Source organism: Mytilus californianus, unplaced genomic scaffold (assembly GCF_021869535.1).
Source record: "Mytilus californianus isolate M0D057914Y unplaced genomic scaffold, xbMytCali1.0.p SCAF_5, whole genome shotgun sequence".
Taxonomy (NCBI): domain Eukaryota; kingdom Metazoa; phylum Mollusca; class Bivalvia; order Mytilida; family Mytilidae; genus Mytilus; species Mytilus californianus.
In genome coordinates, this window is record NW_026262701.1 from 24,981,674 (window position 1) to 25,005,535 (window position 23,862).

The 23,862-nt window shown below is 36.4% G+C and overlaps 2 protein-coding genes across 2 annotated transcripts; both read left to right on the forward strand.

Moving 5' to 3' along the window:
• Positions 1-949: 949 nt before the first annotated feature.
• LOC127702070 (prostaglandin E2 receptor EP4 subtype-like) lies at positions 950-7,311 on the forward strand. Its single transcript, XM_052206072.1, has 2 exons — positions 950-1,900; positions 6,774-7,311. Exons 1-2 carry the CDS (start codon positions 1,052-1,054, stop codon positions 7,212-7,214), a joined length of 1,290 nt encoding a protein of 429 aa, XP_052062032.1. The 5' UTR covers positions 950-1,051; the 3' UTR covers positions 7,215-7,311.
• Positions 7,312-22,010: 14,699 nt separating this feature from the next.
• Positions 22,011-23,862, forward strand: LOC127701917 (prostaglandin E2 receptor EP4 subtype-like; the record flags this gene model as incomplete). The annotated part of the gene is made up of 2 exons (XM_052205888.1): positions 22,011-22,691; positions 23,407-23,862. Coding segments are annotated over 2 exons (1,077 nt in total), but the record flags the coding sequence as incomplete, so codon positions are not given.

Consider the following 23,862-nt stretch of genomic DNA (forward strand, 5'->3'; position numbering starts at 1 on the left):
AGTACCGACATACTGACTACTGAGCTGATGATACCCTCGGGGACTGATAGTCCACTGGCAGAGGTATCGACCCAGTGCTTTAAAATATGAAAAAAAAAACACGTTATAAATTTCATGCGTCCGAAGAAGCGCTTTTTTGATTTACCTTCATCAGGAACACTCAAAGCCGAATATTTGAAAGCAAGAGCTATATGAACAAAAGGTCTTCTTCCGTTTGTAATGTTCCAGTGGGGGCCTTCCTCTCTTTGTCTTATATATTAATGCTTTTGCTGATAAGCTTACATCACTTTGTCGGCTATTTGCTGATGACACTTCATTCAGTTACTCTGGTAACGACAAAGAACAGATTAGATCTGTTATCGACCGCGACCTGAAAGAGCTGGATGATTGGTCAACCAAATGGCTTTTGTCATTTAACCCTGATAAAACTGAAATTATGATTTTCTCAAATATTGAGATTCCAGACCTCAACTTTTCCTTAAATGGTAATAATATACCTTTAAGTACATTTCATAAGAACCTGGGAGTTAATTTCAGTGGTGACACAAAATGGAACAATCATATTGAAAGTATGATTACAAGCGTAAAGAAAAACTTAAATGTTTTGCGTAAACTAAAATACCGACTATCTCGAAACAATTTAGAAAAACTGTATCTAGTTTTTATTCGACCCATTTTTTGATATGCCACGGAAGTGTGGGATAATTGTGGAATATGCTATTCACATTAATTAGATATCTAGACCACCCAAGGTATTTACTGCACTGACGGTAACCGGGATCTTAAACAAAATTTATTCATATTGATTTTATTTATGACATGGATACAGCGGTACTTATAAGATTACAAATATTTGTATAATGCAAGTTCAAAGGAAATGACGGCTTAAAACTTTCTAAAAACTCGTCACATGATATTTCACTTCTTTGTCATTTCCATTAACCAGGTACATACGTAATTATAGACACAAAGAAATATGTAAGCAGAGTAAGATTTGAAAATATATCAATGAGCAAATATTCCTGAAATAATCGTAGAGAAAACTTAAAGAATGGCGACCATGAATACTTTTACTGGATTTGAATCGAATAAAACAAGTGGGTTGAGTACACTATTCAATTTAATTACTTTGGAATCTTCAAATGCCACAGATAATGTAACAATGCTACCGTCGCTTGGACAGCGTCCACATGTTCCAGTCTTTTCTATACTATTATTTATGCTTGGAGTAGTAGGGAATATTCTTGCAATCGGTGTAATAATCCAATCTAAAAAACAACACAAGTGGGCCGTTTTTCACAGATTGGTCATAGCATTAGCTTTAACTGATTTAATTGGTATTCTCACAACGTCGCCTGTAGTTTTTGCCTTCTTTGCCGGAAAAGTTGATTTGAGAACGGATGACTCATTATGCCATTACATGGCGTTCATGATGATATTTGCCGGATTAGCAACCGTTCTTTTAGTTTGTGCCATGGCTTTGGACAGATATTTAGCAGTACTTCATCCATTAAAGTATTTCACTTTTCATAGCTACAATTTTGTTAATGTAGTAATATTTTTGATTTGGCTTTTTTCTTTAATAATGGCTATATTACCTTTATTTGGCATAAGTAAGAGCGTAGCATATTTTCCATATTCATGGTGCTTTTTTAATTTCTTTAGCAACAGAGTTGTAGACAAAATATATACCTATTTTTATGCCATACTAGGACTGGCTGCTATTTGTATGACGGCATTAATGAACATATGTGTTATTGTGGGATTTATATATGGAAGAAGAAGTATTTCGAGACGTGTAAGTACAGCGAACAAGGAAAGATCCAGAAAAGACATGTATACTACCGTGTTCTTAGTAGCAATATTCCTGGTATTTACAATCTGCTGGACACCATTTATGGTAAGAACTATCCTTTTTATAATAAACGTTAAAACTATCAGTCCAAATCAAATGTTGTTTTCAAATTATACCTTTGAAGTAGAAATATGTAAATGGTTTGTCAACAGAAGATTTAAAAGGCTGTAAATTAAAGTGACAATTGTTTACCATTGTTAAATCTCGAAAATCGATAAAAACATACAAACGAAGGTAACACACTAAAACAAAAAAAAAAAAGGAGCGCGACCTGGTGCGTCATCAACATTGATATTGTAGCTTGTTTTTTTTTATAGGATACGTGTCTTATTGTGAGAAGGAGATATATTTTCATTGTTGACTTAATAACTTCTTTAAATACACATCAAGCTACAAAACAGAGCTTGGGTAGATATTTATCATGTATGCTTGCCTTTTCTATTTATTTTTCTGATTTCCAAACGCAGTATTTTCAATTTTATCAGCATAAGTTATTCAAAGCACGACACACCTATTTAGGTGGATGATATTTTTAGCTTGATGTCGAAGTGTTTTTCTAATCAAGACGTTTTGAATATAACCCCCTTTCCCCTCGACTTAATCATCCCTCAAACTATTCCAAAACCGTAACGAAATGAACTAGTTTCAAAGATCCCAAGCCTCCATCAGTAATATTCTTATTTCCTATAGTCAGCTGATTCAAATGAAATATGGATACCCCAAAATAATGCAATGGAAAATTCCACTTTGCTGTATTGAGAACCAAATTGATCCAAAAACAAAATATAAGGTAGACAATGGCATTACATGGATAAGATCGTGAGAAAATTTCATCAAATTGTGATAAAGTGCTAAAGAGCAGAAGCGGGAACAAATGTAATATATAGATCGACGATATGTCGTATCATACAAAGAAATCCCCCAAAAAATATTCACATAGAAATAGAAAGTGGAAAAGAAGAATTATGTGAATAAGATTCAGTGAATGTTTCACAAATTCTGCCATGCGGTTTAGTATCAGTTGCGGTCATAAATATGGTGCAGAAGGATGAACCAACGGACGAATAGACTGAGGGCATATATGATTTTATACCACCGATTTAGAAAATGATCCATTTGAAATGGGAAGGTATATTTTGCCCATTTAATCATAATCTATAGCATTATAAATCTACCAAATAACATGATTCAAATGTTGATGTGACATTATCACTATTCATAGAAATGAATTAACTCTTTCAGGTTAGGGTGAAGGTTTGGCGCCTGTTAAAACGTTTAAACCCACTGCATTTGTATGCACCTCTTCTAAGTCAGGAGCCGGTTGTTCAGTGGTTGTTGTTTGTTGGTGTGGTTCATAAGTGTTTCTCGTTCCGCGTTTTTTATATAGATTAGACCGTTGGTTTTCCTGTTTGAATTGTTTTACAGTCATTTTGAGGCCCTTTATAGCTTGCTGTTCGGTGTGAGCCAAGGCTCCGTGTTGAAGACCGTACTTTGACCTATAATTGTTAACTTTTTATACATTGTCAATTGGATGGAGAGTTGTCTCATTGGCACTCATGCCACATCTTCTTATTTACTAGTATATTTGTCTCACATACTTGCATTTAGGCATCAAACTTATTTTGATATACGGCTAGTAGCAGTGTTACGTTCCTTTAATTTATAAAAACAACATGACGTTTCGCTTCACTCTCACCCCATACGGAATTTACTGACCCCATATATATCGTACTAGGTCACTAGCACACTGTGTAACTAATATATATCGTACTAGGTCACTAACTGTGTAACTAATATATATCGTACTAGGTCACTAGCACACTGTGTAACTAATATATATCGTACTAGGTCACTAGCACACTGTGTAACTAATATATATCGTACTAAGTCACTAGCTGTGTAACTAATATATATCGTACTAGGTCACTAGCACACTGTGTAACTAATATATATCGTACTAGGTCACTAGCTGTGTAACTAATATATATCGTACTAGGTCACTAGCACACTGTGTAACTAATATATATCGTACTAAGTTACTAGCACACTGTGTAACTAATACCCCGGTATATATCGTACTAGGTCACTAACACACTGTGTAACTAATATATATCGTACTAGGTCACTAACACACTGTGAAACTAATATACAGTATATCGTACTAGGTCACTAGTACACTGTGTAACTAATATATATCGAACTAGGTTACTAGCACACTGTGTAACTAATATATATCGTACTAGGTCACTAGCACACTGTGTAACTAATATATATCGTACTAGGTCACTAGCACACTGTGTAACTAATATATATCGTACTAGGTCACTAGCTGTGTAACTAATATATATCGTACTAGGTCACTAGCCTTGTAACTAATATATATCGTACTAGGTCACTAGCACACTGTGTAACTAATATATATCGTACTAGGTTACTAGCACACTGTGTAACTAATACCCCGGTATATATCGTACTAGGTCACTAACACACTGTGTACCTAATATATATCGTACTAGGTCACTAACACACTGTGAAACTAATATACAGTATATCGTACTAGGTCACTAGTACACTGTGTAACTAATATATATCGTACTAGGTTACTAGCACACTGTGTAACTAATATATATCGTACTAGGTCACTAACACACTGTGTAACTAATATATATCGTACTAGGTCACTAACACACTGTGAAACTAATATAGAGTATATCGTACTAGGTCACTAATACACTGTGTAACTAATATATATCGTACTAGGTTACTAACACACTGTGTAACTAATATATATCGTACTAGGTCACTAACTGTGTAGCTAACATATATCGTACTAGGTCACTAGCACACTGTGTAACTAATATATATCGTACTAGGTCACTAGCACACTGTGTAACTAATATATATCGTACTAGGTCACTAGCTGTGTAACTAATATATATCGTACTAGGTCACTAGCACACTGTGTAACTAATATATATCGTACTAGGTCACTAGCTGTGTAACTAATATATATCGTACTAGGTCACTAGCACACTGTGTAACTAATATATATCGTACTAGGTTACTAGCACACTGTGTAACCAATACCCCGGTATATATCGTACTAGGTCACTAACACACTGTGTAACTAATATATATCGTACTAGGTCACTAACACACTGTGAAACTAATACACAGTATGTCGTACTAGGTCACTACTACACTGTGTAACTAATATATAGCGTACTAGGTTACTAGCACACTGTGTAACTAATATATATCGTACTAGGTCACTAACACACTGTGTAACTAATATATATCGTACTAGGTCACTAACACACTGTGAAACTAATATAGAGTATATCGTAGTAGGTCATTAACACACTGTGTAACTAATATATATCGTACTAGGTTACTAGTACACTGTGTAACTAATATATATCGTACTAGGTCGCTAGCACACTGTGTAACTAATATATCGTACTAGGTCACTAGCACACTGTGTAACTAATATATATCGTACTAGGTTACTAGCACACTGTGAAACTAATATATATCGTACTAGGTCATTAGCACACTGTGTAACTTATATATATCGTACTAGGTCACTAACACACTGTGTAACTAATATATATCGTACTAGGTCACTAACACACTGTGTAACTAATATATATCGTACTAGGTCACTAACACACTGTGTAACTAATATATATCGTACTAGGTCACTTACACACTGTGTAACTAATATATATCGTACTAGGTCACTAGCACACTGTGTAACTAATATATATCGTACTAGGTTACTAGCACACTGTGAAACTAATATATATCGTACTAGGTCACTAGCACACTTTGTAACTAATATATATCGTACTAGGTCACTAACACACTGTGTAACTAATATATATCGTACTAGGTCACTAACACACTGTGTAACTAATATATATCGTACTAGGTCACTAACACACTGTGTAACTAATATATATCGTTCTAGGTCACTTTCACACTGTGTAACTAATACATATCGTTCTAGGTCACTAGCACACTGTGAAACTAATATACAGTATATCGTATTAGGTCACTAGCACACTGTGTAACTAATATATATCGTACAAGGTTACTAGCACACTGTGTAACTAATATATATCGTACTAGGTCACTAACACACTGTGTAACTAATATATATCGTACTAGGTCACTAACACACTGTGAAACTAATATACAGTATATCGTACTAGGTCACTAACACACTGTGTAACTAATATATCGTACTAGGTCACTAGCACACTGTGTAACTAATATATATCGTACTAGGTTACTAGCACACTGTGAAACTAATATATATCGTACTAGGTCACTAGCACACTGTGTAACTAATATATATCGTACTAGGTCACTAACACACTGTGTAACTAATATATATCGTACTAGGTCACTAACACACTGTGTAACTAATATATATCGTACTAGGTCACTAACACACTGTGCAACTAATATATATCGTACTAGGTCACTAGCACACTGTGAAACTAATATACAGTATATCGTACTAGGTCACTAGCACACTGTGTATTTAATATATATCGTACTAGGTCACTAGCACACTGTGCAACTAGTATTATCATACCTCCTCTTTTCACAAAATAAAACTTTGAAATATTCTAATACTTCAAACGGTTTAAAGTAAATGCACCTATATGCTTCAAGAGATATCTCGTTGTTCAAGAAATGGATACATTTGTAAATAGCAGATATCTCCTTTCTAGTCTCGGTATCGTCCTTGTACTTTCCTCCATAAAATGAGTTTCTGTCAGTACAAGGATGAATAGGGATAAAGGTCATATGTTGTACATTAAGTTACCAAGGATTACTTTATTCTGTCTAAATATGATACAATAAGCTTTACACATATTATTATTATTATATTCTTATATTTCAGGTACGAATAATCATCAACCAAAGCCGGCTTGTTCCTGAAAATAAAAAAGCGGATTTAATTGCATTATTTTTAGCAAGCTGCAATCAAGTCCTTGATCCCTGGGTATATCTTTTATTCAGACAAGAGATGATTAAGCGATTTGTCAACTTTATCGAAAATTCTAGAGTAGGAGTCGCATTAAGACGTTTTGCAAGTTCTACAGGAAGAGTTAAGAGAAAATCATTGGGCCGTAAAATGAACATAAAGGATACTCATGTCAGATCATTTGCACAAATACAGAAAGATAAATGTATTGAAGTCAATAAAAGTTCTGAAGACAACATCAACACTGAAACTGATAATTTAATAGACAAACACACAAATAAGAATATGAGAGAGAATCGATGTGAAGGACTAGATGCAGAAAAAATCGTTATGAAAATCTTGAGAGAAGAATTCTGAAAAATACACCCTACAGTTATAAATATTGTTTTACATTTGCTTTGAATAGTTGTTAAACAAAGTCGTTGAAGGATCATCATGTAACTTTGGCAACCAATTTTATTTCTTCTTATTCTCAGTACAGACAAACATGTACGAGTCGAAAAATTTTAAGACATGACAAGACCTAGATATAAAAATGCATTTTCTGTCTTTAATTTTTGTTTCAATTTGGATTAGAGTTTCATTATTTTCAACGTTGCAGAAGATGGTTTAATAAACAAATACCTGGATTTTATATGTCCAATAATTTTCACTATTTGAATAATCTTTTGTTTTGCAAAAAATCTATGGTCCCTCTATTGTCCATACCAATCAATGCAATGCAATACAATTATTAACTCGTAAAACATCTATAATATTTTGACAACATTTGAAATGACAAAAAAAAAGTATACATCAAAATCCAGTAAAATTTCTAATTTTCAAAACCTAATATTCATTTAACTTCTAAATATTTAGGTCCTTTTATGTCTTAAATCTTTATCAGTTGCAAGGGTTTGCCTGTCATCAGAATCCATTTGTTGTTTAAATTTGGTATTTTTTTTATCAAAAAGTTGAATGAATCTAAACGCACACGTCATTTAAAATCATTTCAATTTGGTTTTTTAAGTTAACTTTTCGTCGGAAACAAATTTCATAAAGGTTACTCCAGAAACACGTGTTGTGAAATCAAAGACGTTCCTAACACTGGGCCGGTACCACTACTGATGGACTATCAGTGTCAAAGGATACAATCCTTCCTTCCACTGGACCGGTACAACTACTGATGAACTATCAGTGTCAAAGGATACAATCCTTACTTCCACTGGGTCGGTACCATTACTGATGGACTGTCAGTGTCAAAAGATACAATCCTTCCTTCCACTGGGCCGGTACCACTACCGATGGACTATCAGTTTGAAAGGATACAATCCTTATTTCCACAGGGCCGGTACCATTACTCTTATCAATGTCAAAGGATACAATCCGTACTACCACTAGGTCGGTACCACTACTGATGGACTATCAGTGTCAAAGGATACAATCCTTCCTTCCACTGGGCCGGTACCACTACTGATGAACTATCAGTGACAAAGGATACAATCCTTGCTTCCACTAGGCCGGTACCATTACTGATGGACTATCAGTGTCAAATGATACAATCCTTCCTTCCACTGGGCCGGTACCACTACTGATGGACTATCGGTGTGAAAGGATACAATCCTTATTTCCACTGGGACGGTACCATTACTGATGAACTATCTGTGTCAAAGGATACAATCCGTACTATCACTAGGTCGGTACCACTACTGATGGACTATCAGTATCAAAGGATACAATCCGAACTACCACTTAGTCGGTACCACTACTGATGGACTATCAGTGTCAAAGGATACAATCCTTCCTTCCACTGGGTCGGTACCACTACTGATGAACTATCAGTGTCAAAAGATATAATCCTTACTTCCACTGGGCCGGTACCATTACTGATGGACTATCAGTGTCAAAAGATACAATCCTTCCTTTCACTGGGCCGGTACCACTACTGATGGACTATCGGTGTGAAAGGATACAATCCTTATTTCCACTGGGCCGGTTCCATTACTGATACACTATCAGTGTCAAAGGATACAATCCGTACTAACACTAGGTCAGTACCACTACTGATGGACTATCAGCGTCAAGGGATACAATCCTTACTACCACTGGGTCGGAATCGATACTGATGGACTATCAGGGTCAAAGGATACAATCCTTGCTACCACTGGGTCGGTACCACTACTGATAGACTATCAGCGTCAAAGGATACAATCCTTGCTACCACTGGGTCGGTACCACTACTGATGGACTATCAGCGTCAAAAGATACAATCCTTACAATCACTAGGTCGATACCACTACTGATGAACTATCAGCGTCAAAGGATACAATCCTTGCTACCATTGGGTCGGTACCAGTACTGATGGACTATCAGTGTCGAAGGATACAATCCTTACTACCACAGGGTCGGTTCCACTACTGATGGACTATCAGTGTCAAAGGATACAATCCTTGCTACCACTGGGTCGGTACCACTACTGATGGACTATCAGTGTCAAAGGATACAATCCTTACTACCACTGGGCCGGTCCCACTACTGATGGACTATCAGTGTGAAAGGATACAATCTTTCCTTCCACTGGGCCGGTACCACTACTGATGGACTAATAGTGTCAAAGGATACAATCCGTACTACCACTAGGTCGGCACAACTACTGATGGACTATCAGCGTCAAAGGATACAATCCTTACTACCACTGGGTCGGTACCACTACTGATGGACTATCAGTGTCAAATGATTCAATCCTTGCTACCACTGGGTCGGTACCACTACTAATGGACTATATGTCAAAGGATACAATCCTTACTACCACTGGGTCGGTACCTCTACTGATGGACTTTCAGTGTCAAAGGATACAATCCTTCACTACTAGGTCGGTACCACTACTGATGGACTATCAGTGTCAAAGGATACAATCCGAACTACCACTAAGTCGGTACCACTACTGATGGACTATCAGTGTCAAAGGATACAATCCTTTCAATCACTAGGTCGATACCACTACTGATGAACTATCAGCGTCAAAGGATACAATCCTTGCTACCATTGGGTCGGTACCAGTACTGATGGACTATCAGTGTCAAAGGATACAATCCTTGCTACCACTGGGTCGGTACCACTACTGATGGACTATCAGTGTCAAAGGATACAATCCTTACTACCACTTGGTCGGTACCACTACTGATGGACTATCAGCGTCAAAGGATACAATCCTTGCTACCATTGGGTCGGTACCAGTACTGCTGGACTATCAGTGTCGAAGGATACAATCCTTACTACCACAGGGTCGGTACCACTACTGATGGACTATCAGTGTCAAAGGATACAATCCTTACTACCACTGGGCCGGTCCCACTACTGATGGACTATCAGTGTGAAAGGATACAATCTTTCCTTCCACTGGGCCGGTACCACTACTGATGGACTATCAGTGTCAAATATGGAACGCCTCAGCTGTCTTATGTGGAACTCTGATATTACTTTATGTTGTTTTATTATTACTTGATGATATTTTGTCTTTACTTAATATGGTTTTGACATTACGTAATGATGTTTTGATATAACTCAATATGGAATTGCCATTACTTAATGATATTTCGATATTACACGATATGGTTTCGTATTGACTTGATATAGTTTTGTCATTACTCAATAGGGTTTTGTCATTACTCGATGTGGTTTCACCATTATTTAATGTGGTTGTGTCATTAGTCAATGTGGTTTTAACATTACTTGATGTGAATGTGACTTAACGTTATGTAGTTGTTTCATTACATGATGTGGTTTTGTTATTTCGTAATGATGATTTGCCTATTCTTTATATGGTTTTAACATTACGTAATGATATTTCAAAATTTGACGATTTTACACTACATGATGTGTCTGTTTCATTATTTGATGTGGTCCTGTCATTCTTTGATGTGGTTATCCCATAACTTGATGAGGTAAAACCACGTGACCAATTCGGAAAAAAAGACGTTCTATTTTTAAACAGATTTCAATATATCATTTGTTTAATGTGCTTTGGATGGGTATCGCTATCCATTGAGTTAAAGTTCAAATTAAAGTTCGAGTGGTTGTTCAGAGTTATTTAGCATGAAAAAGGTAACCGGCAGGCAATAATAAGAAAAAAGTATTAAAAAGTTTACAGTATTTCTTACATAATTGGGATATCCCCAAACCACTTTGTCTTGTTGTTTTTATCCTAAGTTCTCAAACGGAAGCAGTATTTTTGTAATAAATTTGTAAAATATTCCACGGAACCCTATGTCTCGCCTGATATTGCTGCTGTAAGTGAAAAAGCGTCATGTTGATCGGCTGTACATTTATCTATAATACATTTATCGGTAAAAACAAAATTGAAAAAAAATGTTTTTCTGTAGATGCTTCTTCTTGAAATTGAGGAATAACTCCTATACTCCTATACAAGTTTTAAAACACTTCATGGAGGTTTACAAATTTAGATAGATAGATAGATAGATAGATAGATAGATAGATAGATAGATAGATAGATAGATAGTTTACAGAACAAGTTTACAGAAACATACAAAATAAATACAGATACAATAGTTGAGGTAAACAAATACAGTATGATATTCTAAAACTACAAAATTATAATGGCATACGTGTTTAGTAACATGTATAATGAAAGGTTAAACTCAATAGAAATAAAAAAAAATGGAGATGGAGACGCCGACGCCACTATCGACGACAAAATATAGGTTTGTTGGGTCTCACTGCCGCTACATTGATGTCGCAGGCTCGACACAAATCAAACGACTTGAACTTTAATGTTAACAAATGAAGCACTTCAAATCAACTCACACTAAAGTTACAGGGAAACGGGGGGAGGGGGCTCGGACTTAGCGACAAAAGCATCAATACTATAAAATAAGAATTCTCCGAATTTTTTTTAACGTAAATTATCATTTGAACTTATACAAATATCAATCTTTTATTTGTAATCAATTGAATTCCCTGATCTACCTCGCACTAATTGAAAAATACACTTTTTGGAATATCTGTTTCACATGTGACAACGGACATGTTCCAGTGGTCGTAACCATAATACCGTCATCTTTTTCTTGAATGTGAACTACCAAATAAAACCAAATCACTGGGTTTGTACTTTCTCAAATAACACGACGGGTGCCTTTCTGGAGCATCCGAGATCACCCCGATGGATTTATATTACCCAGTCATACCGATCTATTGAGTCGGCCAAATGAAACTGTTTTGTATGCCACCGCAACTGAAAGTTGGAGAGGGGGGGGGGCATTTTGTTTTCCCCCTGTCCGTCCGTCCGTCCGTCTGTCCGTCCCATTATGGGTATATAGTTATTCCGCATAACTCCTCCTACAGTTTGAATCCTAGGAAGTTTTCTCTCTACTGTCTGTTTGTCAATATATTGAATGTGTGCATGTGGTCAGGGTTTAATGTTTATTAATATTTGCTCTTTTGGGAGATAGTTGAACTTTGTAATTTTTTGGGAAATTTACTTGCATAAGAAGAGCGTTTCCAGATAACTCCTCCTACAGTTTGAATGCTAGGAAGTTTTCACTCTGCTGGCTGTTTGTACATATATTGAAGGTGTGCATGTGGTCAGGGTTTTTATTTTTATTATCTTTTGCTCCTTTGGGAGATAATTGAACTTTTTTTTTGTCATTTTTGGGGTATAAGCGGTTAAATGAGTTGAGTGCGGGGCATCACTTTGTTTACATTTTTTTCTCGTGTTGTTTTGTTACACAAGTGTAACAGTCCGATGTAAGGTTAGGATTTAGCGCTCACATACATGTTAAACTCCGCCACGTGCACTTTCTTTATGTACCTGCCCCAAGTCAGGAGCACGAAGTTCAATTGTTGTCGTTGTATAAATGTGTGTCATTTTTTTTTGTAGATTGTTTAAATATAAATAAGGCCGTTTGTTTTTTCGCTTGATTTTTTTCACATGGTGCATGGTGGCCTTTTATAGCTGACTATATGGTGTGTTGAAGGCTGTACGGTTGCCTATATATGATTTCTTACATTCACTGCATTTAAACTCTGGTGGATAGTTGTCTCATTGTCAATCACACCACATCTAACTTTATTTCAACTTCTATGTTGCGTTTTGTATACTGTAACATTGTTTATCTTTTGTACGCATACCCCGGAGCCCTCTTTTCGGAACTTAGCAAAAGTCCTTGTTCCGCGATAGAAAATTTAATTACGAACTCATATAAGATAGTACGAATTTCAACTCAGAATCTTAATTAATCTAAATGAGACTTAAATTTGAATCTTACTCAAACTCAAAAAGTGACTCAAATTTAATGGTGTAACTAAAACTCTACCTTTAAATGTGACTCAAACTTGAATCTCAACTCGAAACTCAATGCTAACTAAAACTTTAATTCTAATAATGACTTGAATTCGGAATCGGAGTCTAACTCAAAGTTCTACTCAAACAGTAACCCTAACTTTAATTTGAACTCTAATGCGATGGATGGCCACACTCTTCCAAGGCACAAACAACATGGAAATCTATCTAAAAATAGAACAGTTTTTTTTCCGAATTGGTCACGTGATTTTACCTCATCAAGTAATGGGATAACCACATCAAAGAATGACAGGACCACATCAAATAATGAAACAAACACATCATGTAGTGTAAAATCGTCAAATTTTGAAACATCATTACGTAATGTAAAAACCATATAAAGAATAGGCAAATCATCATTACAAAATAACAAAACCACATCATGTAATGAAACAACTACATAACGTTAAGTCACATTCACATCAAGTAATGTTAAAACCACATTGACTAATGACACAACCACATTAAATAATGGTGAAACCACATCGAGTAATGACAAAACCATATTGAGTAATAACAAAACTATATCAAGTCAATACGAAACCATATCGTGTAATATCGAAATATCATTAAGTAATGACTATTCCATATTGAGTTATATCAAAACATCATTACGTAATGTCAAAACCATATTAAGTAAAGACAAAATATCATCAAGTAATAATAAAACAACATAAAGTAATATCAGAGTTCCACATAAGACAGCTGAGGCGTTCCATAGTCAAAGGATACAATCCGTACTACCACTAGGTCGGCACAACTACTGATGGACTATCAGCGTCAAAGGATACAATCCTTACTACCACTGGGTCGGTACCGATACTGATGGACTACATTGTATCAGCGTCAAAGGATACAATCCTTACTACCACTGGGTCGGTACCACTACTGATGGACTATCAGTGTCAAATGATTCAATCCTTGCTACCACTGGGTCGGTACCACTACTAATGGACTATATGTCAAAGGATACAATCCTTACTACCACTGGGTCGGTACCTCTACTGATGGACTTTCAGTGTCAAAGGATACAATCCTTCACTACTAGGTCGGTACCACTACTGATGGACTATCAATGTCAAAGGATACAATCCGAACTACCACTAAGTCGGTACCACTACTGATGGACTATCAGTGTCAAAGGATACAATCCTTCCTTCCACTGGGCCGGTACCACTACTGATGAACTATCAGTGTCAAAAGATATAATCCTTACTTCCACTGGGCCGGTACCATTACTGATGGACTATCAGTGTCAAAGGATACAATCCTTCCTTCCACTGGGCCGGTACCACTACTGATGGACTATCGGTGTGAAAGGATACAATCCTTATTTACACTGGGGCGGTACCATTACTGATAGACTATCAGTGTCAAAGGATACAATCCGTACTAACACTAGGTCGGTACCACTACCGATGGACTATCAGCGTCAAGGGATACAATCCTTACTACCACTGGGTCGGAATCGATACTGATGGACTATCAGGGTCAAAGGATACAATCCTTACTACCACTGGGTCTGTTCCAATACTGATAGACTATCAGCGTCAAAGGATACAATCCTTACTACCACTTGGTCGGTACCACTACTGATGGACTATCAGCGTCAAAGGATACAATCCTTACAATCACTAGGTCGATACCACTACTGATGAACTATCAGCGTCAAAGGATACAATCCTTGCTACCATTGGGTCGGTACCAGTACTGATGGACTATCAGTGTCAAAGGATACAATCCTTGCTACCACTGGGTCGGTACCACTACTGATTGACTATCAGTGTCAAAGGATACAATCCTTACTACCACTGGGACGGTCCCACTACTGATGGACTATCAGTGTGAAAGGATACAATCTTTGCTTCCACTGGGCCGGTACCAGTACTGATGGACTATCAGTGTCAAAGGATACAATCCGTACTACCACTAGGTCGGCACAACTACTGATGGACTATCAGCGTCAAAGGATACAATCCTTACTACCACTGGGTCGGTACCGATACTGATGGACTACATTGTATCAGCGTCAAAGGATACAATCCTTACTACCACTGGGTCGGTACCACTACTGATGGACTATCAGTGTCAAAGGATTCAATCCTTGCTACCACTGGGTCGGTACTACTACTAATGGACTATATGTCAAAGGATACAATCCTTACTACCACTGGGTCGGTACCTCTACTGATGGACTTTCAGGGTCAAAGGATACAATCCTTCACTACTAGGTCTGTACCACTACTGATGGACTATCAGTGTCAAAGGATACAATCCGAACTACCACTAAGTCGGTACCACTACTGATGGACTATCAGTGTCAAAGGATACAATCCTTCCTTCTACTGGGCCGGTACCACTACTGATGGACTATCGGTGTAAAGAAAACAATCCTTATTTACACTGGGCCGGTACCATTACTGATAAACTATCAGTGTCAAAGGATACAATCCGTACTAACACTAGGTCGGTACCACTACCGATGGACTATCAGCGTCAAGGGATACAATCCTTACTACCACTGGGTCGGAATCGATACTGATGGACTATCAGGGTCAAAGGATACAATCCTTACTACCACTGGGTCTGTTCCACTACTGATAGACTATCAGAGTCAAAGGATACAATCCTTACTACCACTGGGTCGGTACCACTACTGATGGACTATCAGCGTCAAAGGATACAATCCTTACAATCACTAGGCCGATACCACTACTGATGAACTATCAGCGTAAAAGGATACAATCCTTGCTACCATTGGGTCGGTACCAGTACTGATGGACTATCAGTGTCAAAGGATACAATCCTTACTACCACAGGGTAGGTACCACTACTGATGGACTATCAGTGTCAAAGGATACAATCCTTGCTACCACTGGGTCGGTACCACTACTGATGGACTATCAGTGTCAAAGGATACAATCCTTACTACCACTGGGCCGGTCCCACTACTGATGGACTATCAGTGTGAAAGGATACAATCTTTCCTTCCACTGAGATGGTACCACTACTGATGGACTATCAGTGTCAAAGGATACAATCCGTACTACCACTAGGTCGGCACAACTACTGATGGACTATCAGCGTCAAAGGATACAATCCTTACTACCACTGGGTCGGTACCGATACTGATGGACTACATTGTATCAGCGTCAAAGGATACAATCCTTACTACCACTGGGTAGGTACCACTACTGATGGACTATCAGTGTCAAATGATTCAATCCTTGCTACCACTGGGTCGGTACCACTACTAATGGACTATATGTCAAAGGATACAATCCTTACTACCACTGGGTCGGTACCTCTACTGATGGCCTTTCAGTGTCAAAGGATACAATCCTTGCTACCACTAGGTCGGTACCACTACTGATGGACTATCAGTGTCAAAGGATACAATCCGAACTACCACTAAGTCGGTACCACTACTGATGGACTATCAGTGTCAAAGGATACAATCCTTCCTTCCACTGGGCCGGTACCACTACTGATGAACTATCAGTGTCAAAAGATATAATCCTTACTTCCACTGGGCCGGTACCATTACTGACGGACTATCAGTGTCAAAGGATACAATCCTTCCTTCAACTGGGCCGGTACCACTACTGATGGACTATCGGTGTGAAAGGATACAATCCTTATTTCCACTGGGCCGGTACCATTACTGATAGACTCTCAGTGTCAAAGGATTTCATCCGTACTAACACTAGGTCGGTACCACTACTGATGGACTATCAGCGTCAAGGGATACAATCCTTACTACCACTGGGTCGGAATCGATACTGATGGACTATCAGGGTCAAAGGATACAATCCTTACTACCACTGGGTCGGTACCACTAAAAATGGACTATCAGCGTCAAAGGATACAATCCTTACTATCACTAGGTCGATACCACTACTGATGAACTATCAGCGTCAAAGGATACAATCCTTGCTACCATTGGGTCGGTACCAGTACTGATGGACTATCAGTGTCAAAGGATACAATCTTTACTACCACAGGGTCGGTACCACTACTGATGGACTATCAGTGTCAAAGGATACAATCCTTGCTACCACTGGGTCGGTACCACTACTGATGGACTATCAGTGTCAAAGGATACATTCCTTACTACCACTGGGCCGGTCCCACTACTGATGGACTATCAGTGTGAAAGGATACAATATTTCCTTCCACTTGGCCGGTACCACTACTGATGGACTATCAGTGTCAAAGGATACAATCCGTACTACCACTAGGTCGGCACAACTACTGATGGACTATCAGCGTCAAAGGATACAATCCTTACTACCACTGGGTCGGTACCGATACTGATGAACTACATTGTATCAGCGTCAAAGGATACAATCCTTACTACCACTGGGTCGGTACCACTACTGATGGACTATCAGTGTCAAAGGATTCAATCCTTGCTACCACTGGGTCGGTACCACTACTGATGGACTATATGTCAAAGGATAACTAGATAGCCGCCAGAGGGGAACTTCGTTTAACAAAGGACCCTATGTACAATACATACAAATGTCTTCTTTTAGAGAACCACTGAATGGAATGAAATAAAACATGGCATGAATGTTCCTTATGAGTTGCTGACCAAGTGTTGTAATTTTCTAGGCGATCAATTATCCAAGAAGGCCGCCAGCGGGGACTTAGTTTAACATAGGACCCTATGGACAATACATACAAATGTTTTCGTTTAGAGAACCACTGAATGGAATGAAACCAAAAATGGCATGAATGTTCCTAATGAGGTACTGGTCAAGTGTTGTTACTTTGTAGCCAATCAATTATCCAAGATGCTGGCCGCGGGGAACTTAGTTTAACAAAGGACCCTATGTGAAATACATACAAAAGTCTTCTTTTGAAGAACCACTGAATGGAATGAAACCAAACATGGTATGAATGTTCCTTATGAGGTGCTGGCCAAGTGTTGTTACTTTGTAGCAAATCCATCAACCAAGATGGCAGCCAACGGGGGACTTAGTTTAACAAAGGACCCTATGGGAAATATATAGAAATTTCTTCTTCTAGAAAACCGCTTAATGGATTGAAATTAAACATAGTATGAATGTCTTTTTTGAGGTGTTGACCAAGTGTTGTTACTTTGTAGCTGATTTGTCATTGTCCTTATAAAGTCATTTTCTACAATTTCAATGAATTTATTGATAATTTCTGTAAACTTTACAAAAGTCTTCTGCATTTGATTAAATTAAAGGGCCAATTTTGAACCAAATTTGGCCTCAATCATTATTAGGGTATCTGTTGTGACTTTTTATCTATTTTAAGATGATTTCCAAAACCAAAGTAGAATCAGGTGAGCGACACAGGCTCTTGGGAGCCTCTAGTTTGTTTTTAAAAAAATATTGAGAGATAGAGAGAAAACAATTATTCAAAATTATTTTAGACACCTTTTAGACTTTCCGATCAAAAGTTTATATCATTTCCCCTTTAACGCTGTTATATGGCACTGGTTGTAATGTATATAAATAAAGGCAACAGTAGTATACCGCTGTTCAATAGTCATAAATTGATTTAACTGAAACAAATCCGGGTCACAAACCAAAAGCGAGGGACGCACATCAACTATAAGAGGAAAACAACAGAACAACAGAAACACTGAACAGCTACAAAAACAAACGCCAACATACGTAGAAACGGACTATGTTACTCGAAAGAAAAATTATCTATGCAATTTGGAGATTTGATGATTTTAAGACAAATTTAAAAACTTTTTTTTTCGATTTTATGTGCTTTTTAGACAACTATACGTCCATTTTGAAAGAAAATATTCAATAATTTTTCAGAAATTAAAAGAAATAAATGCATTATTTGTTTTTCGATTTCAGTGCAAGTTTAACATACCGCAGCTGCATATACAAAAATTGACAAAAATCTGTGACATGACCTATATACTGTAACTTGAAATATGTTCAAATAAGATAAACGGTCAGACCGCGCAAGGGAAATTACTGATAATATTTGATATAAATTGTAGACCCTATTCATTTACATCAAACCGCTAATATAGAAATTAAAAAAAAGTATTAGAAAGTATTTAAAGGATTGAAATAAATTATTAATTAATGTTCATTCTTTCAGTCAATGTTCAGACTGCGGGAAATTGAGTACTGTTCAGACGACTCATTTGCAGTCAATGCAATACGGTTCAGTAGCTTATCAGACAATTAAGAATGCTGTTGATCTGTACAGGTAAAAGCTACTGAACATGATGAAAAAGGAATGAAGAGATCTGAATTTAATGCAAGCGAATGATCTTAACAGTACTGAACTAACTACGGTGGATAAGTCTGAAAATTGATTGAAAAACTGAAAATAACATCCAAGTTAGTCTTTCTTTTGAGAGCTGTTCAGCTAAAAATTACCGTTTAAGACTAAAATTCGTTTACTAGTGTTTTAACTGCAAACGTGATCAGCATAAAAAAATTTACAAGTTGCCTAAATCGTTCGTTAACTTCTTATAGAAGTAATTACCCTCAAATTATGATTTGCGACCAATCTCAATGTTTTTGCCTACAATCTTGAAAACTATAATAGATAGACTGAAACTTTGAACATCAAAAACTTATCAGCAACACAAGACCTACAAATAAAGTAAATAATTGAAATCACCAATCAACTCCATACACGAGTTGCTGTTCTTAATTCTCAATTTAGCCATATTTCATTTTGGCCTTTTATCTTTGAAACTAAGATGGGTGTTCAAAAACGTTTTCCAGCAAAATTTATCAGTAAGACGAGAATTTGACCCACACTGTTTCAATTAAACTAAAATATTTTGTAGCATTGAATCAGTATCATGCCAAAATTCCAACTGAACAAAACAGTTTCATTGGAGACTCTAGTATATAGAACTTTGAGTTGTGCTGCATTTGTATTTGCGTATTGTTTGGAAAATCTAGTCAAAAGCACAAAGAATACTGAATAAAAATACCGACTTTATTTTAATGCAAAATATGTTTATATTGGAAAATAATTTGTCTTCAATACCTATATGAACTAACGTTAACAAATTGATTATGAAACACACTGACTAATAACACCATCGAGGACTTGCAGTCTACCAGTAGTTGCATCAATTTAAAAACAATTAAAGGAAATTACAAGATAAAGAAACCGAATGGGGTTTTATACAAGATATGGCATTTCAAGAAATTAATTGGGTTATCTCAACTCTACTGATAAACAATGGACATTCCATGAGTTCCATGTAGAAACCAGATACATGCCAAACTAGAAATTATTAAGAAACTATGGTTCAAACTCCCTCATGTAAAGTTGACCTTGGATGAATTTGGCTATTCGTTTTAGAGTTTTTTTTTATTATTTAGCTCCTAACATTTCAGCGTATTTACAGATCTCTGGCTTTCAAGATAGACGAAAGATACAAAAGAGATTCCAAAACTCATAAGTCTAAAATGATCGGACAATGTTATGACTAAAACAAAAACGACAAAAAGACAAACTAAAGTATACAAAACACAACAAAGAAAACATTAGGCAGAGCAACACAAACCCCGCCAGAATCGGAGGAAGTTTCAGGTGATACGGAAGAGTAAGCTCCACATGTTGCACTCGTCATTTCGCTCAAGCAAGTTCAAATGTTTAGGTTTGAGTGTTTCGGTTGAATGTAAATCCACAAAAAAGCAATTTGGACGCATGGAATTTATAAAGAGTTTATTACATTTACTAGCATTGGGTCGATACCGCTGCTGATAGATTGTTAACCGCAAAGAGTACCATTAGCTCAGTAGTTAGTGTTTATTATTATACTTCATGTCAAAATGCCAGATTTTGATTGGTTAATACGAGGGAGACAATTTACTCTATCCTATGGTAAATACTTTATTACCCTTCACGGATACGCTTCATCAAGTGTGCGCTTTATTACATACGGATGGTTGTTATGTACAAGACGTCATAGTTTATTACTCTGAATTTGAAATTTAATAGACAGTTATAACAGAACATTTAGTATAATAAATTAAATAACACATATCTGAGAGGGTGATAGAGCAGATTGTTACCCCTCGTAAAGACATTATCAACCTTGGCTTCGCCTCAGTTGACAATGTTTTCTCGGGGTAACAATCTATCACCCTCTCGGCTATGTGTTATTTATATAGTATTGACATGAACTATCACATATACTTATTCGAAATATCCCGATCAGAAATTAAGAAATTATTATGAAAGTAAGATTCAAACTATCTCACGCAAAGCGACATCAGAAGAATATGGCTATTATATTTATTGTGCATTTAGAAAAGAAAGCAATGATTCCTGGAATCCCAAGAGAGAAAGCCAAGGTAGACTTTTCCTTGGAGATGTATATTTTTTCAGAATATGCAAATTTTTTTGGAAGCATGTAAATGAATTTTATGTTTTTGTTTGGGATTTGTTAAGTTTAATTTTTCTTGTACTTGTATTAAGAAATCTTGGTCTGACATAATACATCATGTATACAAGTAAATACTAAGGAAGTTAAGTAGCTAAGTGTTGATGAAAGATATCATGAACGAGTGAGCTGCAGTTTCCTTTTAATAAGATGTTTCCGTAATAATTTATATAACAATAGTGGGACAGAAAACATTCTTAAAACAATTATAGAGAAAAACAGTAAACGCAATATTATCTGTTAAATCAACATGGATGAAACAGGTGCCTCGTTTACACTGGATCCTTCAAATTTTACGCATTTTTTAAACACAACAGAAAATGGTACTATATCGAAGCTGAATAAAGGCATTGGATGGCGCCCGCGTATTCCAGTTTCATCCGTAGTATAATTTTCACTGGGAGTAATTGGCAACATCCTTGCAATTTGTGTATTATTTCGATCTAAAAAACGACACAGATGGGGAGTTTTTTACAGATTTGTCATAGCCTTAGCTTTTACGGATCTATTTGGTATTATCACAACATCCCCTGTAGTTTTTGTCGTCTTTTCCGGAAAAGCTAGTTTAAAGGCGAGTGTATCATTATGCCATTACATGGCGTTCATGATGATATTTGCCGGATTAGCAACAGTTCTTTTAGTTGGTGCCATGGCTTTGGACAGATATTTTGCAATAATTCATCCATTCAAATATAGTGTTGTTGATCGATACACTATAGTCAATTTTGTTATATTTGGAATATGGTTGGTTTCCGTTCTTATAGCTTTATTGCCTGTATTTGGTCTCGGCGAAAACGTCGTACACTATCCGTTTTCGTGGTGCTTTTTTAATTTCTTTGGTCATCAAGTTGAAGACCAAATATATGGATATTTTTATTGCGTACTAGGACTTGGTACCATTTGTGTAACGGCTGTACTGAATTGCCGTGTAATTGCAGGACTTATTTCCGCGAGAAGAAGTACTGCAAGACGTGGAAGTATAACGAGCAAAAATTCAAGATCTAGAAAAGACATTTTTATAACTATTTTCTTAGTAGCGATATTTCTTGTATTCAACATTTGCTGGGCGCCGTTTATGGTAAGAGTCTAATCAAATATATTCATAAGCTTTTTAAAAAAAAGTCAGATACAAAATATTTCATTATATTTATTGTGAAACTTTTCTGAAAAATTTACGAACCACCAAATGTAAGGATGAAATCATATAAATGTATACAACTATTTTTACATAAATTTAACCTTAATCTGGATCATGCTCATGTTTAAAAGTGTGAAAGGCGGAAAAAACACAAACAAAACTAAATGACACTAAATAGAATAAATGAAGCCATCCATGTCTAACTATGCCTGAGGTATTGGAAACTATAGATAAAAGAAATATATATATTGGTTGATGTTACTAATATGTATGTTATACGTATTGTTAATTTAAAAGAAAAATATGGAAACGAAATTACAACTGTTTAGAATTTTCTCTCGTTTTTTTCTGGTCATAGTTGTGTTATTCCACTGAAATGTTATCAATCGTTGGCCTAAATTATTTAAATAACAAATTGATTTTACAGTGTGAAAAGTAAGAAATATTTTGTTTTACTTTTCAAACGCATAGTCATTATCAAGTAAACCATTTACAGTTATTAAATGAAATCCATCCTCTTTTGCTTAGATTTAGTATATATATATCTCATCGACGGCATGAAATAGAAATTGTATATATTCTTCAGATTGTATAAGGGAAATTTACTTATGTTTTGTATAACACTGAAACAAACATAATAATGATTAAATTTCAGATAAGACTTATCATCAATCAAAGCGGTACTGTTCCTCAAGATAGAAAAGCGGATGTTTTTGCCTTAATTCTTGCAAGCTGGAACCAAGTCCTTGATCCCCGGATCTATCTCTTATTCAGACATGAGATGCTAAAGCGATTTGTACATTTGATCACAAAATCCCGAGGAGGATCGGCCTTAAGACGTCTAGTAAGCTTTACAGGAAGCTTTAGAGAAAGCTTCAGGAGCACATCATCTGGTTCTGAAATGACACAGGCCACAGAATCACGACAAATGCAGATTGATTCGTGTGTGGGTGAAGAATTGAGTTTCAAAAATGAAAGCAAAACCAAGACTACTGATTTCAACGATAAAAGAATGATACAGGACAACGTTTCAATATCCGACGAAGTATAAAACTGTTTTGTTTTTTTAAGTCACCTTGCACGACCTAATAATAGTATATCTCAAAGTAAA

What these genes read in the sequence shown, in the direction of transcription:
- LOC127702070 (XM_052206072.1), top strand. Translation starts at nt 1,052, where the DNA reads ATGGCGACCATGAATACTTTTACTGGATTTGAATCGAATAAAACAAGT. An exon ending in TCTGCTGGACACCATTTATG is followed by an intron (nt 1,901 to 6,773) that starts GTAAGAACTATC and finishes CTTATATTTCAG; the next exon opens with GTACGAATAATCATCAACCA.